This window comes from Myotis yumanensis, unplaced genomic scaffold (genome assembly GCF_028538775.1).
Source record: "Myotis yumanensis isolate MYYU_CA2020_CCGP unplaced genomic scaffold, mMyoYum1.0.hap1 SCAF_5, whole genome shotgun sequence".
NCBI classification, from domain to species: Eukaryota; Metazoa; Chordata; class Mammalia; order Chiroptera; family Vespertilionidae; genus Myotis; species Myotis yumanensis.
The window spans coordinates 38,191,502-38,206,941 of NW_027223756.1; the positions used below are offsets into that span (position 1 = coordinate 38,191,502).

The 15,440-nt window shown below is 40.2% G+C and overlaps 1 protein-coding gene across 3 annotated transcripts in view; it reads left to right on the forward strand.

Annotated features, from left to right (window-relative positions):
- Positions 1 to 15,440, forward strand: part of NSD1 (nuclear receptor binding SET domain protein 1) — a 143,703-nt gene that overhangs the window by 108,234 nt on the left and 20,029 nt on the right. For all 3 annotated transcript variants that reach the window (XM_070415100.1, XM_070415099.1, XM_070415101.1), the window contains exons 15-17: positions 4,191 to 4,347; positions 7,058 to 7,263; positions 11,416 to 11,528. In XM_070415100.1, the coding sequence (XP_070271201.1) occupies positions 4,191 to 4,347; positions 7,058 to 7,263; positions 11,416 to 11,528 (476 nt within the window). The remainder of the gene's footprint in view (positions 1 to 4,190; positions 4,348 to 7,057; positions 7,264 to 11,415; positions 11,529 to 15,440) is intronic.

Sequence of the window (15,440 nt, forward strand, 5' to 3'; positions counted from 1 at the left end):
AGAAAAACAACTGACAGAAATTGTTGCCAAACATAAAATTTGAGCTCTTAAGTGAAAATTAGAATTTTGGAAAACTACCACCCTGAGCTTAACAGCTTCCTAGTATTTCCTGATGAAATAATGGTGATATTAACAAAATGTGACCGTTTGTTATTACACAATGAAATAGAATAACTTTGGGAAGATCTAGCTGATTCAGCAAACCAACAGTTTTCATATAACCAATGTGTGATGTTAAAAAACAGGCATATATAAAAGATCCATTCAAAGTATAAGACAGATCGATGAATTTTAATGTATTAGTACTAAAAGTTTATTGATATGATTTCAGATTTTATATTGCAAATTAAGTCTATCCTTTGAAGTTTAAGTGTATAGTACCAAAGAAGGAATATGTACAGTTACTGAGCAAGTTTTTAAAGTAGTCCTTTTTTCAACTATTTATCTGTGAGGGATTTTTTTTTTTTCTTTTTTATTTTTTAAATATATATATATATATATACATATATATATATATATATATATATATATATATATTCCTTAACAAATTGTATTGATTTTTTTGTTTGTTTTGTTTTGTTTTTTAAATATATTTTATTCATTTTTTACAGAGAAGAAGGGAGAGAGAGAGTTAGAAACATCGATCAGCTGCCTCCTGCACATCTCCCACTGGGAGTGTCCCCACAACCCAGGTACATGCCCTTGACCAGAATCAAACCTGAGACCCTTCAGTCCGCAAGCCGATGCTCTATCCACTGAGCCAAACCGGTTTCGGCTTAAATATATTTTATTGATTTTTTACAGAGAGGAAGGGAGAGGGATAGAGAGTGAGAAACATCGATGAGAGAGGAACATCGATCAGCTGCCTCCTGCTCACTCCCCACTGGGGATATGCCCGCAACCAAGGTACATGCCCTTGACTGGAATCGAACCTGGGACCCTTGAGTACGCAGGCTGACGCTCTATCCACTGAGCCAAACCAGTTAGGGCTTCTTTTCTTTTTTTAAAATAAACTTTTGTTTTAAATTGATTTTTAGAGGGGGTGAGAGAGAGAAACATCACTTGGTTGCCTCCTATAAATGACCTGCCTAGGGACCAAACCCACAAATGATACGTGCCCTGACTGGAATTGGAACTCACAATCTTTTAGGTCTATGGGACAACATTCCAAGCAACTGAGCCACCTGGCCAGGTTGAGAGATCATTTTTTTTCATGGACATCATCCAAACAACATATTACAACAAATTTAATTTTAATATTTGTAAAAATGTAAAACCTTGAGCTCACTAATAATTTTTTGTTTTGGAAAATACATAAAATAGATAATGTTATTTATGTTAACATAATAGATTTGTTGTTAATAAAAATGAATTAATCTTAAATTTTTTTATTAATTTCAGTTTCTGTTTGCTAAATATCAATATTTTTAGCCCACATAAACGATAGTCTTTGGGAATCTCCTTTGTTTTTTTTAGTATAAAGTGCTGATGCAAAAAAGCCTGAGAACTTCTGATCTCACTATCTAAGATTATCTTGGTGTTCGAGTACTGGGAGAGAATGAAGTCTTAGGAAAAAAAAAATGTTGGTTTTTTTACAAAAAAAAAAAAATGTTTTTTGTAAGGAAAAACCGAAGGTGTTATCCAGAGTATTAGGATAATAATATGGTAAATTGCTAAATTGGAAGGAATCCATCCATTCCTAGAATTCAGCAGTGTTTAAATTTTTTTTTTTATCCTCTTTCACCAAATGGTACTTTTTCATCTTTTGCTTTCCTTTGATGGTTCATGAGTTTTTCCTCTTCTGTCTTCCTGCCTTTCTCTCCTATACATGTCCTTTACTGCCAGTATAGACCCTCCTGCCTGCTTCCCACCTATCTACTCAGATTAATCCTGCTTATTTCTTTCCTCATATTCCATTATGTCCTTCCTGCAAAGCTGATGTGCTTGCCAACTAATTCCTCTCAGCTCTGACCTTTGACTATTTTTATTGTGTATTCTTTTTGTCCAGATGTCTTATGAAATATCCTTCTTTGAACACCTAATTCAGATACTTATTGTATGTGAAATACTTCCAGTGTGTCATGAATGCCATATTGGTAAAAGGAAAGTTTTTCTGTTCAGTCCATGTAGTTGGCAAACTATGCTATTATATTGTGACTCAGCAGATAACAAAGCATAGATAGGAATGTTGTAGAAGGTATTACATTATTGGGGCAGTTAAACTTATGTGACTATGTCATTCTTATGTCTCCTGCTAAAATTGTTTCACTCACCCACAAAATGCACAAGAATAAATTAGTTTCAGAGCATAGAGTACAGGCTATATATATTGAGTAAACAAGTTATTCAAACTTATTTTGTAGCAACAGACTTTTCCAAATGATATCTCACTCTGAATTTGAACTCCCATATACAACAGATCAAAGGGTAACTTCTATAAGTGAAGCAAGAGTTCGGTCTTAAGCACATGTACCTGGCCCCAACAAAACAAATACCCTAAAGCTTGTTTTAAGAGCCTGCTTTAGGTTGAGAAAAGGCAAATAACACAGGTGGAAAATGTACAAGAATAGTGTCACAAAATTAAGTTTCTCGTAGGATTTTATGAGGTAAAGGAGGCACAGTGAGGCCACGATGGATGTGGATGTATACCTTGCTAAGGTTTTATTCCTCACTAATTCCTTAGGGTGAAACTTAAGAGGTACATGTTTGAGCCTGGCATGTTTGAGTCACGCTTTCTGGCATAAGATAAGGCTTTTTTTTTTCTTTTTTCTTTTTTTTTTTTTTGGCCTTATCTTTATTGATTTCAGAGAGGAAGGGAGAGGGGGAGAGAGGGAGTTAGAAACATCAATGATGAGAAAGAATCATTGATTGGCTGCCTCTGGCATGCACCATACTGAGGATCAAGTCCACGACCCTGGCATGTGTCCGGACCAGGAATTTAACTGTGACTTCTGGTTCATAGGTCAGTGCTTAACCACTGAACCACTAGCCAGGCTGAAAGTCTTTATCTGCAGCCCTGAGGATTTATTTCAGATTCAAGTATGTAAATTGAGTTACTTTGAGTGAAAATCCTTAAGAAGTAAAAATTTATTGTCACTGCAGTACATATAATAAACATTGTCTGAAAACTTGAATGGAGACAGAGGGAAACTTATATGTAACTGAAGTTTATGCAGTAAGCTACATTACTACCTGTGCTTTTTGTCACCAATAAAAATTTCAGTGCTACTGCTAGTTCTGGTTATTTATACATTACAAAGAAAGAGTTATTAGAAATAACTCTAATCTCTTACAGTATATTTTGATCATTATATTTTATTGTGTTTTTTTGTTTTTGATCATTGTATGTTATCATAATCTATATCCTTTTTAGCTTAGGTGTTACATTTGTGCATTTATAAATGTGATTTTGAAAAGGTGCCATAGGTGTCAAAAAAGTGCCAAACGTTAAAAATAAATAAATAAATAAATAAGTGGCAATTTTAAAAGTCAGACACTACTAGGCAATTTAATCACTTACTTACAACTCAAACAGATATGCTTATTTATTGTTCATTGTAGAAAACACCTTATCATTGAAGGAATTACAGCTCAACAAGAAAAGTGAATTCCCAACAAAGACAGGACTTGGGGTGATGAATACACAAAAAAAGTGTACAAATGATGTGTTGTAGAATTGTGCACCTGAAACCTGTATAATTTTGTTAACCAGTGTTAGCCCAATAAATTAATAAGGGGGGGGGGGGGGGGACGAAAAAGAAAAGTGAATCCCCCAAGGCCATATGATCTTAGAGCTTAAATCTAACAGCAGTTGAAGCTTGTGCTTTTTATACCCTGGTCATTGTTTGTCATTGATACTCTGTTTAGTGTTTTGTCTTTTAGTGAAAATAAAGAAATATATATATATTGTGTATATATACATATGACTTTTAGAGGTTTGCCTTAATCTAATTTTGCCAATAAGATCTCATGTTTATTTGCTGTTGATCTAACTAGCCGTTAGGGTTGTGGTTCAGGAATATTGGAAAGGGAGCACCCTTGTAGGAAAGTCTTTCTGAATAACTAATTAAATTACTAGGCCCTTGACTGAGAGATAAATAATTGGTTAGGAACTGAGCAAAAGCTATTTCAGCTGGGTCTTTATATGTAGCCTTGTGATTCTGAGTGCCAAATTTTTTTTATTCTTACAGGAGGCAGCCTTCTGTGCTGTGATTCTTGCCCTGCTGCTTTTCATCGGGAATGCCTGAACATTGATATCCCTGAAGGAAACTGGTATTGCAATGACTGTAAGGCAGGCAAAAAACCACATTACAGGGAAATTGTCTGGGTAAAGGTTGGACGATACAGGTGAGTAAGTATGAAGGAGACAGGCAGTCATTTCTTTCATCGTCCTGTTTCTTGGGATCTCTTAGATACGGTGTTTTATTTATATATATATTTGATGCCCGGTGGGGTCCCTCAGCCTGGCCTGTGCCCTCTCGTAATCCGGGACTCCTCGGGGGATGTTAGCCAGTTTCAGCCGGATCCCCACAGACCAGGCTGAGGGACCCCACCAAATCTGTGCACCGGGCCTCTCATATGCATATAACACCTTTGGTTAATCTCTTCCTCCCCTCCCCCCTTCACTTTTACACACACACACCCACACACACACATTATTTCCCCACATTTCTTTCCACTACTAATCCATTTCTCCCGTACTCTCTTAAATCCATTCCCATAGAGTTTTTGTGTCGCTTTAAAAATAGTTTCTTGATTTTGAGAGAGAGAGAGAGAGAGAGAGAGAGAGAGAGAAATATTGATGTGAAAACACAACATGGATCTACTACCTTCTACAGCCAACGCCACCCCCCGGGTGATCGAACCTGCAACCCAGGCATGTATCCCTGATCAGGAATCGAACTGGCAACCTCTTGGTGCACAGGACGATGCCCAACCTACTGAGACACACGGGCCAGGACCTTAATATACATACATATATATATATTTTGTTGTTGTTGTTGTTGTTATTATTAATCCTGGTTTTTATAGAGAGTGAAAGGTAGGGGGGAAAACAGAAAAATAGAAGCATCAATGTGAGAGAGAGACATTGATTGGTCACCTCCCACATATGTCCCAACCAGGGTCCAGGATCAAGCCTGCAACCCAGGACCTTTCATTCTGCAGGCTGATGCTCTGTCCTCTGAGCCAAATCGGCTAGGGCAGGCCCTAATATTTTTTAATGATCTCCCTGGTTAAGCAAGGCCTCCCCATTCATTTTCCATTAGAAAAGAAAAAACTGAATATATGTTGCAGTCATCAGAATCCTATATAATAAAAGCCTCATATGCTAAGTGTCCAACCATTTGTTCAACCATTTGACCAGTTGCTATGATGTGCACTAACCATCAGGGGGGCAGATGCTCTGACCGGTAGGTTGGCTTGCTGCTGGGATCGGGCCAATTAGGACTGGGCCAGACGGGCCAGACACGCCCTGGAGCCCTCCCACAGTCCCTCCCAGCCCCGATCATGCACCAGTAGGGTCCCTCGGCGTGGCCTGTGCCCTCTCGCAATCTGGGACCCCTCGTGGGATGTCGGAGAGCCAGTTTCAGCCTGATCCTTGCAGGCCAGGGAAGGGACTCCACTGGTGCATGAATCCATGCACCGGGCCTCTACTAAATACATATTTTCAGTAGGAAATTCATTAATTTACAAACAAGGAAGATATATTGCTAACATTTTGGTATATTTATTTGCAGACACATCAATACATACACCCTCAAAATAATTGGACTTATAATTTATATGCAGTTTTTGTGGGGGTTTTGTTTTTTTTTTAATATATTTTTATTGATTTCAGACAGAAAGGGAGAGGGAGAGAGAGAGAGAGAGAAACATCAATGATGAGAGAGAATCATTGATCGGCTGCCTATTGTACACCTGCTACTAGGGAGCAAACTTGCAACCAGACATGTGCCCTTGACTGGAATCAAACCTGCGACCCTTCAGTCTGTAGGCCAGCACTCTATCCACTGAACCAAACTGGCTAGGGCCTCAGTTTTTGTGTCTTGCTTTTTCTTTTTAAAATTATTTTTATTGATCATGGAATGTACAAAAGGGTATTGTAACATGAATGACTTTAAAGAATAACAAAAGGCACACCTGTGTATGTACCTCCCAGTTAAACAAACAGTTCATTACTGGTGCTTTTGAGTCTTCCTCTCTGAATTCATTCTCTCCCTATCCACAGAGATAGCCACATACTACACTTTGTGTTTTTCATTCCTTTGCCTTGCTGCATAGATTTGCCATATGTATAATATTTTGTTTGGCATGTTTTACATCTTTATATTAAGGAATTGTTATATTTTCCTGCATCTTGCTTTTTTCATTCACTATTCTCTAGAGATTTATTGTTGTTAGCACAGTACTCTAGTACCTTCATACAACATAGTCATACAGTGTTGTCTGTGTAGTTCACTTATCCATTCTCTTGTTTGCACTATGAACATTTTGTTAATATGTTAGTGTACATGCACAGGAGCTTCTCTGGGGTATTCTCAGGATAGAATAGCATGGTAGGGTTTTCTAGCTTTAATAGCTAATGTCAAATTGTCTTCCTAAGATGGTTGTGGAGGGTGGGGGGCAGATTCCTTGATGTCATTTTTCTATTCTTTTTGAAGGCCAAATTATATTTCATGACAGTGTACTATAGTTCTGTCATTCCCTTAACGTTGAGCATTTAAGTTGTTTCAGGTTTTCATTCTTCTAGATCATAATTCTATAAAGCTTTGTTCATATTTCTAATTATTTTCTGTTATATAAGCCATGAAGTAGAATAACTGAGTATAAGGGAGTGTGTCTGAGTATGGAAGCACATTTGTGCAGATGGGTGTTCTCAGGCTTTTGGCACATACTACTTGGTTTTTTTTCTAGTTTGATTGTAAGAATGCTCAAGATCAGACTTTAATGTGGATAGATAGACATTGCTATTCTTTATTCCTGTCCTAAAAAGTAGGTTATCTTCCTTGTGCTTTGCAGTGTTTTAGTTTTCCTTCTTTGTTTTTACCTTTCCCAGGTGGTGGCCAGCTGAGATCTGCCATCCTCGAGCTGTACCTTCCAACATTGATAAGATGAGACATGATGTGGGCGAGTTCCCTGTGCTCTTCTTTGGGTCTAATGACTATCTCTGGACTCACCAGGCCAGAGTCTTTCCCTACATGGAGGGGGATGTAAGCAGCAAAGATAAGATGGGCAAAGGAGTGGATGGGACATATAAAAAAGGTAACCATATCTTTTTTATTTCCCAGATCAACACAGACCTTTGTTGGCAAAGAATTTCTTCTGTGTTACAATTATGTGTTATAATTCATATATGTTCCATTAGCAACTGTGTTCTGCCCTGTGGCTGTAGTTACAGGATTTTGTGGGGAAGTTGACACTCCTAACTCTTTTTTCTTTGTTGTTAATCCTCACCTGAGGATACTTTTCCATAGAGTGAAAAAGAGAGGGAAAGACAAAGAGAAACATTGATGTGAGAGAATCACATCTATTGGTTGCCTCCTACAGGGCTGGGGAGGAACCTGCATCAAGATACGTGCCCTTGACTGGAATCAAACTCGAGACCCTTTATTCTACAGGCCGACGTTCTATCCATGAGCCAAAATGGCTAGGGCCATAACTCATTTTTTTTTTTTTTTTTTTTTTTTTTAAATATATTTTATTGATTTTTTACAGAGAGGAAGGGAGAGAGATAGAGAGTTAGAAACATCGATGAGAGAGAAACATCGATCAGCCGCCTCCTGCACATCCCCTACTGGGAATGTGCCCGCAACCCAGGTACATGCCCTTGACCGGAATCGAACCTGGGACCTTTCAGTCCGCAGGCCGACGCTCTATCCACTGAGCCAAACCGGTTTTGGCCATAACTCATTTTTTAATCCAACCTTTACTTAAGTGGAATTTCCTTCAGGGAGGTTTTTTGTCTCATCAGTTCTGTGTTTAGTTTGCTGGGAAGAAATAAAATTCACCAAAAATTATGAAGTAAAATAAGAGTGAAAGTCAACACATTATTCAGTGTCAAAAGAGATTTTTATATAAGCTGGCCTAGCAGTGAAGGAGTTAGGGACATGTGGGGCCAGGAGGGGTTGAGTTAACTGAGTTTTCTCTTACTGTATAATGAGTAAAGGTTGGTCTGATAATTCGAGATAAAAAAATCACCCTGCAGGGCATAGAGTTGGTATCTCCTCAATGATAATTATCTTTTTCTGTTAGCTATTCTTTGAAAGGCAATATAGGTATCTCTTGTTATCTATCTATCTACACTAATAAAAGACAAAGATGCTAATTGACCGCACCTTTGCTATGCCCTAAGCCACGCCAACCAGCCAATCCAGCGACTATATGCAAATTAACCCAACAAAGATGGCGGCCGGCAGCCACGGAGCTGGAGCAAGCAGGAGGCTTGGTTGCCCGGGCGATGGAGGAAGCCAAGCTTCCAGCCTGCCCTGGCCAGCTGTGGCCTCCGCTCATGGCAACAAAGTTTCAATTATAGAAGACAAATCAATCCCAGATACCTGCTTCCAGCCAGCCTCCACTGGGAGCTTGGGTGGCTGGGGGTTGTGGCCAGCCTGCAAACAGCCCTCAGCCCCTCACCCAGACTGGCCAGGCACCCCAGCAGGACTCTCCACCCTGAAGGGGCTGTGGCCAGCCTGCAAATGGCCCTCAGCCCTTCACCCAGGATGGCCAGGCACCCTAGTGGGGACCCCCACACTGAAAGGGCTGTGGCCAGCCTGCAAACAGCCATCAGCCCCTCACCCAGACTGGCCAGGCACCCCAGCGGGGATCCCCACCCTGAAGGGGCTATGTCCAGCCTGCAAACAGCCATCAGCCACTCACCAAGGCTGGTCACACCCTCATGGGGTGAGGGTCTCCGCTGGGGGGCTTGGCCAGTCTGCAAACTGCCATCAGCCACTCACCCAGACTGGCCAGGCACCGCAGCAGGACCCTCCCACCCTGAAGGGTGTGTGACCAGCCTGAAAACGGCCCTCAGCCCCTCACCCAGGCTGGCCAGGCACCCCAGTGGGGACCCCCATACTGAAGCTGCTGTGGCCAGCCTGTAAACAGCCATCAGCCCCTCACCCAGGCTGGCCAGGCACCCCAGGGGGAACCCCTACCCTGAAGGGGCTGTGGCCAGCCTGCAAACAGCCATCAGCCCCTCACCCAGGCTGGCCAGGCACTCCTATATAATAAAAGGGTAATATGCAAATTGACCCTAACAGCAGAACAACTGGGAATGACTGGTCACTATGACACACACTGACCACCAGGAGGCAGATGCTCAATGCAGGAGCTGCCCCCTGGTGGTCAGTGCGTTCCCACAGGGGGATTTCTGCTCAGCCACAAGCCAGGCTGACGGCTGCCAGTACAGCGGTGGTGGTGGGAGCCTCTCCCACCTCCTCAGCAGCACTAAGGATGTCCGACTGCAGCTTAGGCCTGCTTCCCGCTGGCAAGTGGACATCCCCCGAGGGCTCCCGGGCTGCCAGAGGGATGTCTGACTGCCAGCTTAGGCCCAGTCTCCCAGGAAGCAGGCCTAAGCCAGCAGGTGTCATCCCGCGAGAGGGCACAGGCCGGGCTGAGGGATCCCCCTGAGTGCACAAATTTTTATGCCGGGCCTCTAGTATATATATAAAAGCCTGATATGCAAAGTGTCCCCTCAGGAGTTCGACCCACCGGGAGTTTGTTTGCTCGCTATGATGTGCGCTGACCACCAGGGGGCGGCGCAGAATGAAGGAAGGCCCCAGCTGGCAGCTGCTTGGGACCCTACCTGTGCACGAATTTTGTGCACTGGGCCTCTAGTTTGAATATAGTTGCATATTGAAGTATATAAGACTTTGTCTGCATGATAAAGGGGGGTTCTAAGCAAGTGAAACTTCCTGGTTAGGCGCAAGAAGATATTAAGCCAGTGAAACTTCCTGGATGGGAATGAGAAAGATGTGTATAAGCAAGATATTTGATAAGATATTTGCCTAATATTATTTCAGTGAGTCCTCACTTATCTGTTGGCCATGTGATTTCTTGTATAGATATGGGCTATTAGTACTAATACTGTAGGAGCTTGAGTTTTGTAGCCTCAGGTTGTCAGGGACCAAGTGACTAACATTTTTGCCTGAGATGGCCACTGATTCTGAACAAGTTAATAAGAAGAAAGCACATGTGGAAGCACACATTGAATCTAACATGTTAAGTCAGGGACTTCCAAGTATTTGGTATAGTTTAAGCACATGGTCAGGAGAGCACTGAGCTATTTGCCTGAAAAGGTAAGTAACTTATATGGTCAGATCACAGTTTTAGAAATCTGAGTAGAGTGTACGGCCATAAAAGGTGAGAGGCTGCCACCAGGAATGTCAGTGTTTCAGTCGTTCTGGGGAAAGATGACTAGATTTGTCACAGGGAGGCCTTCATAGCGTGGAGAGGATAATGATTACTGGATAGGCACTAAGTAGATAGACTAGGCAGAATATGCTCAATAATAGGTGGAAGGAAGGAAGGACTTTAAGAGGGACTTGAGAAAAATTTAGAGAATTCCAGGCAAAACAAACTCTGCTGGATGATGATAGAAAAATGGAGAAAAGGGGATGGATCGGAGGTAAGATTTTCTTTAAAGAATTGACAGCATGGCGAAAGCCAGAGAGAGGAAAGAAGGAAGAATTGAAATTCTTTTCAGAATTTTTAACTTGTGTAATCAATAATGAATTAAAATTTTGATTTAAGTGGAGAAGAATGAGAATCCTAAGATTTTGTTGACTTTTCAGGTATTACAATCTTTCAAGCATATGAAAGTATAAGCTTTGAATACAAACTAGCTATGAAGGGCTGTCTTTGTATTATTAAACTAATACTTGTAGTTGATATTTACAGAATAAGTCTTAGGAGAAGAGTAGGACAGGTGCTCTAGAGAATAGGCAAGGAAGAAAAAAGAACTTCAACTTTGGATTTTTTTTCCACCAGAACACAGCATGTTACCTGGGGCACCTAGGAAGCAGGATGTTTCTGGAATAGGAGTTTAGGACTGAGGAAAGAATTAGGCCTGAAGGCTGTGACTGTGCTAAGCAGATGCAGTCTATAGATGATATACATGGCCTTTTTCAAATCATTTGACTGTTTTTTTGTTGTTGTTGTTTTAAAATTTTCTCTGAAGCTGGTAGTCTGTATTGTACCATTTAGTGATGGATTATGTTTTGTCTTAATGCTGTATCTGAATACCCTGGGGATTATAACTTACTGAAAGTAGAAGTCATATATACTTTAGTTTTCCTTATAGTGTTGGTGATTTTTGTCTAAAACATGAATTTTTCTCCTATTTAAATGGGGGGCGGGGGCGGTGAAACAACTCCATTCACAGGCTTAGTGACTTGTACTATTGTGTTTTCTTAGCTCTTCAGGAAGCTGCAGCAAGGTTTGAGGAATTAAAGGCCCAAAAAGAACTAAGACAGCTGCAGGAAGACCGAAAGAACGATAAGAAACCACCGCCTTATAAACATATAAAGGTGAGAAAAGACATCAGGAGACTCCATCTGAAAGAGAGAGACCCTTGTAGATTGCCCTCTTCCTACTCTATTCATGACAAGAATTGGAAGCACAAGCCTATATAGTGGCTTTTAGGTACAGATAAGAGCTTGAAAGAAGATAACAAAAAAGTACCAAAGCACATTCCTAGCAATTGTGTGAACTTTATAAAACCAGTTGTATGTTGATACAATCTCTGTTTCCTTGGAAAGTCTTCTCATATAGTAGATTGGATCAGATTCTGTTCACAGTCAACATCTTGCAGTTTGAAAGGGACCAAAGAGCTGTGATGAAAAATCATAAATGGCCCTGAGATAGTGTGGATAATACACATGGGTAAGTTTTCTTGGTAATACTAAAGATTTAAGTGACCAGTAAGACTAGGGTGCCCAAGGTCAGGAGAACTTGTGTTAGGAATATCTAACCCTCAGTGTACCTGGCAAAAGCATCATCACCATTTATTATCTGGGTCCAGTGAACCCTTTGTATTTTTTTTATAATTTAAAGTCATTTTCATGAATATTTTACAGGAGTAAAGATACAGGAATAATAAATAATAAATTTATTAGACATTTTAGTAAGTACATTAAAACCTTTTTAAAAACCTTTTGCCGAAACCGGTTTGGCTCAGTGGATAGAGCGTCGGCCTGCGGACTGAAGGGTCCCAGGTTCGATTCCGGTCAAGGGCATGTACCTGGGTTGCGGGCACATTCCCGGTAGGAGATGTGCGGGAGGCAGCTGATCAATGTTTCTCTCTCATCGATGTTTCTAACTCTCTATCTCTCTCTCTTCCTCTCTGTAAAAAATCAATAAAATATATTTTAAAAAGAATAAAAACCTTTTAATCAAGTTAGTTTTGGTGCTCAAATATCAGAAAACATGAGAGAAATACTATTAACAAAACAAGATTGCCCAGGTTCTTGCAAAATATTTATGATGATGTCATGTCTGGATACCATATTTCTTTTTTTGTCATTAAATGCATTGTTTTTGTACTCATTGGTTTTGAGTTTCTAAAGTCTTATAGTCTGAGATTTCACTTAAAAATCAATTTTACCACCATCTTTAGAGTCTAGTGTATTGAAGTAGGGCTCAAATATTCTTTGGGAACTACTTAAACTAAAGAACTATTTGTTGATTATCTGAAATTCAAATATAATTGGATGACCTGGGTTTTTATTTGCTAAATTTAGCAACTATAAACAGACTAGAAAGATGTTATATCTAGTCTTTTATGCTCTCTGGAAAGATGATAGTAGTTGCAAAATAGAATGAATTTTATTCCTTTTTATTTAAAAAATTTTTTTAGAGGGATAGATAGAAACATTGAATAGAGAGAACATCAGTTGGCTGCCTGCCTCCTGCACACTTCTCACCAGGGATTGGAGATCAAGCCTGCAACCCAGGCATGTTCCTTGACCGGGAATTGAACAGGTGACCTCTTGGTACATGGGTTGATGCTCAACCACTGAGCCACACCAGCTGGGCTATTCCTTTTTTAATAAGTAAATTTTCTTTTTGATCTTTGGTAAACCTCTAAGAAAGAATAAAAGTCATAAAATATCAACCTTTACAAATAGATCTGCTGGGGAAAACAACCCTCAAAACCTAAAATTGGGTCCAAGTGGATTGGACCCTGGTGGTATATTGAGAGTTAAATGGAGTTACTGTGCATAAAGTCATGACACTGAATGTAGTTAGGCCTCAAAAAAAGGGAAAGTAATCAAGTTCTCACAGTCATAGATGTCAAATAACAGCAAGATAGGCATTTCAGAGTAGCGCATCAATCATATGGAGCCTGGCTGTTGAGGGAGCCGCTCCCCATGAGTGATCTAATCGCAGAATTTAGAGGTTGATGCATTAATTTTTTTTTAAACAAATGTATTTCCAGGAAAAGGATTTAGAATGGGGGTTGGCAAACTATGTCCATGGAGCAAATCTGGCCTAGTATGGTTGGGAAAAAAATAAAATATTTCCTGACACATGAAGATTATATGAAATTCAAATATTAGTATCCATAAATAAAGTTTTTTTGGCACACAGTCATGCATGTTCATTTACATATTGTCTATTACTGTTTTTGTGCTATGTGGCAGAGTTGAGCTACATTCACTAGAGGTCTAGGGCCTGTAAATGCTAAAATATTTATTGTCTGGTCCTTTACAAAAAGGTGTGTTGACGCCTCTTCTAGGATGAATGTTTACCTTCAATTACATATCTTTGTTCTTACTTTAAAATCATGTATGTGTGTTTTGTTTGATTGTGGTTATTTGTTATTTTGTTTTGTTTTTGGCTTTATGTTAAGAAACTTACTTGGGCCCTAACTGGTTTGGCTCAGTGGATAGAGCGTCGGCCTGCGGACTCAAGGGTCCCAGGTTCAATTCCGGTCAAGGGCATGTACCTTGGTTGCGGGCACATCCCCAGTGGCGAGTGTGCAGGAGGCAGCTGATCGATGTTTCTCTCTCATCGATGTTTCTAACTCTCTATCCCTCTCCCTTCCTCTCTGTAAAAAATCAATAAAATATATTTTAAAAAAAGAAAAGAAACTTACTTGGGATTGGTCATAGGTTAGAGGTTAGACCAGATGGCAAGAAAGAATTATTGGCCTGCTGGTGTGGTTCAGTGGTTGAGTGTCCACCGATGAACCAGGAGGTCACAGTTTGATTCCCTATCAGGACACATGCCTGAATTTTGGGCTCGATCCCCAGTAGGGGTCATGCAGGAGGTAGCCAGTCAATGGTTCTCTCATCATTGATATTTCTATCTCTCCCTCTCCCTTCCGCTCTGAAATCAATAAAATATATTTCTAAAAAGAAAAATTATCTAAACCAGTGGTCGCCAACCTTTCGGACCTCACAGACCACCAGTGGTCCACAGACCACTGGTTGGCAAGCACTGAATTCTAAACATACCTTTAGAGTAGGGTGAAACTTTTTTTAAAATATATTTTTATTGATTTCAGAGAGGAAAGGAGAGGGAAAGAAAGATGGAAACGTCAGTGATGAGAAAGAATCATTCATTGATCGGCTGCCTCCTGCACGCCCCCTACTGGGTATCGAGCCCGCAACCCTGGCATGTGCCCTTGACCAGAATGGAACCTGAGACCCTTCAGTCTGCAGGCTGACGCTCTATCCACTGAGTTAAACCAGCTAGGGCAGGGTGAAACTTTTTTTGAGGGAGTTGTGTCAGGTAAAGATTCCTTGATTCAGGTGAATGTTCAAATGCCCTATGTAGGACCTGGAGTCTCAGGTGATTAAGCTCAGACCTTTTCTTCTATTCCTATATAGAGCTTGATTTACTAGGTTTGTGGTTCCTGTTTGCATATGTTAAGAGTTTTAATGAGGTTTCCAGTTTTTACCAGTATGTTGAAGAATCTGGCAGTGAGATGTTTGTCCTTTTAAGTTGTTACAGAGAACTGGATTGAGGACAATATATTTGTACAGATTGTAAACTTTATAATATTGTTAAAGAATAGAAGGCTCACAATATAGTGTTAGAAATGAAACCATTTGAGAATTTAGAGGATGGAAATAATTGATAATTATAGTAATTTCAGATTGATTAGAATTGGTAATCTAATACCTACCATATGTAAAGGCTGCTAGGCTCTGTACTTGAACCCCTACATATATATTTTTTCTTTTTATTTATTGATTTTAAAGGGAGAAGAAGGGAGGAAGAGAGAGAGAAACATTGATTTGTTGTTCCACCCATTCATACTTTTATTGGTTGATGCTTGTATATGCCCTGCTTGGGGATCAAACCTGCAACCTTACTGTATCAGGATGACACTCTAGCCAACTGAACTTTCCAGCCAGGTTGCATGTATTTATTCTCACAAGTCTGGCAAAGTATGTCTTGCAAGTAAAATAATTTATCAAAATCATGCAATT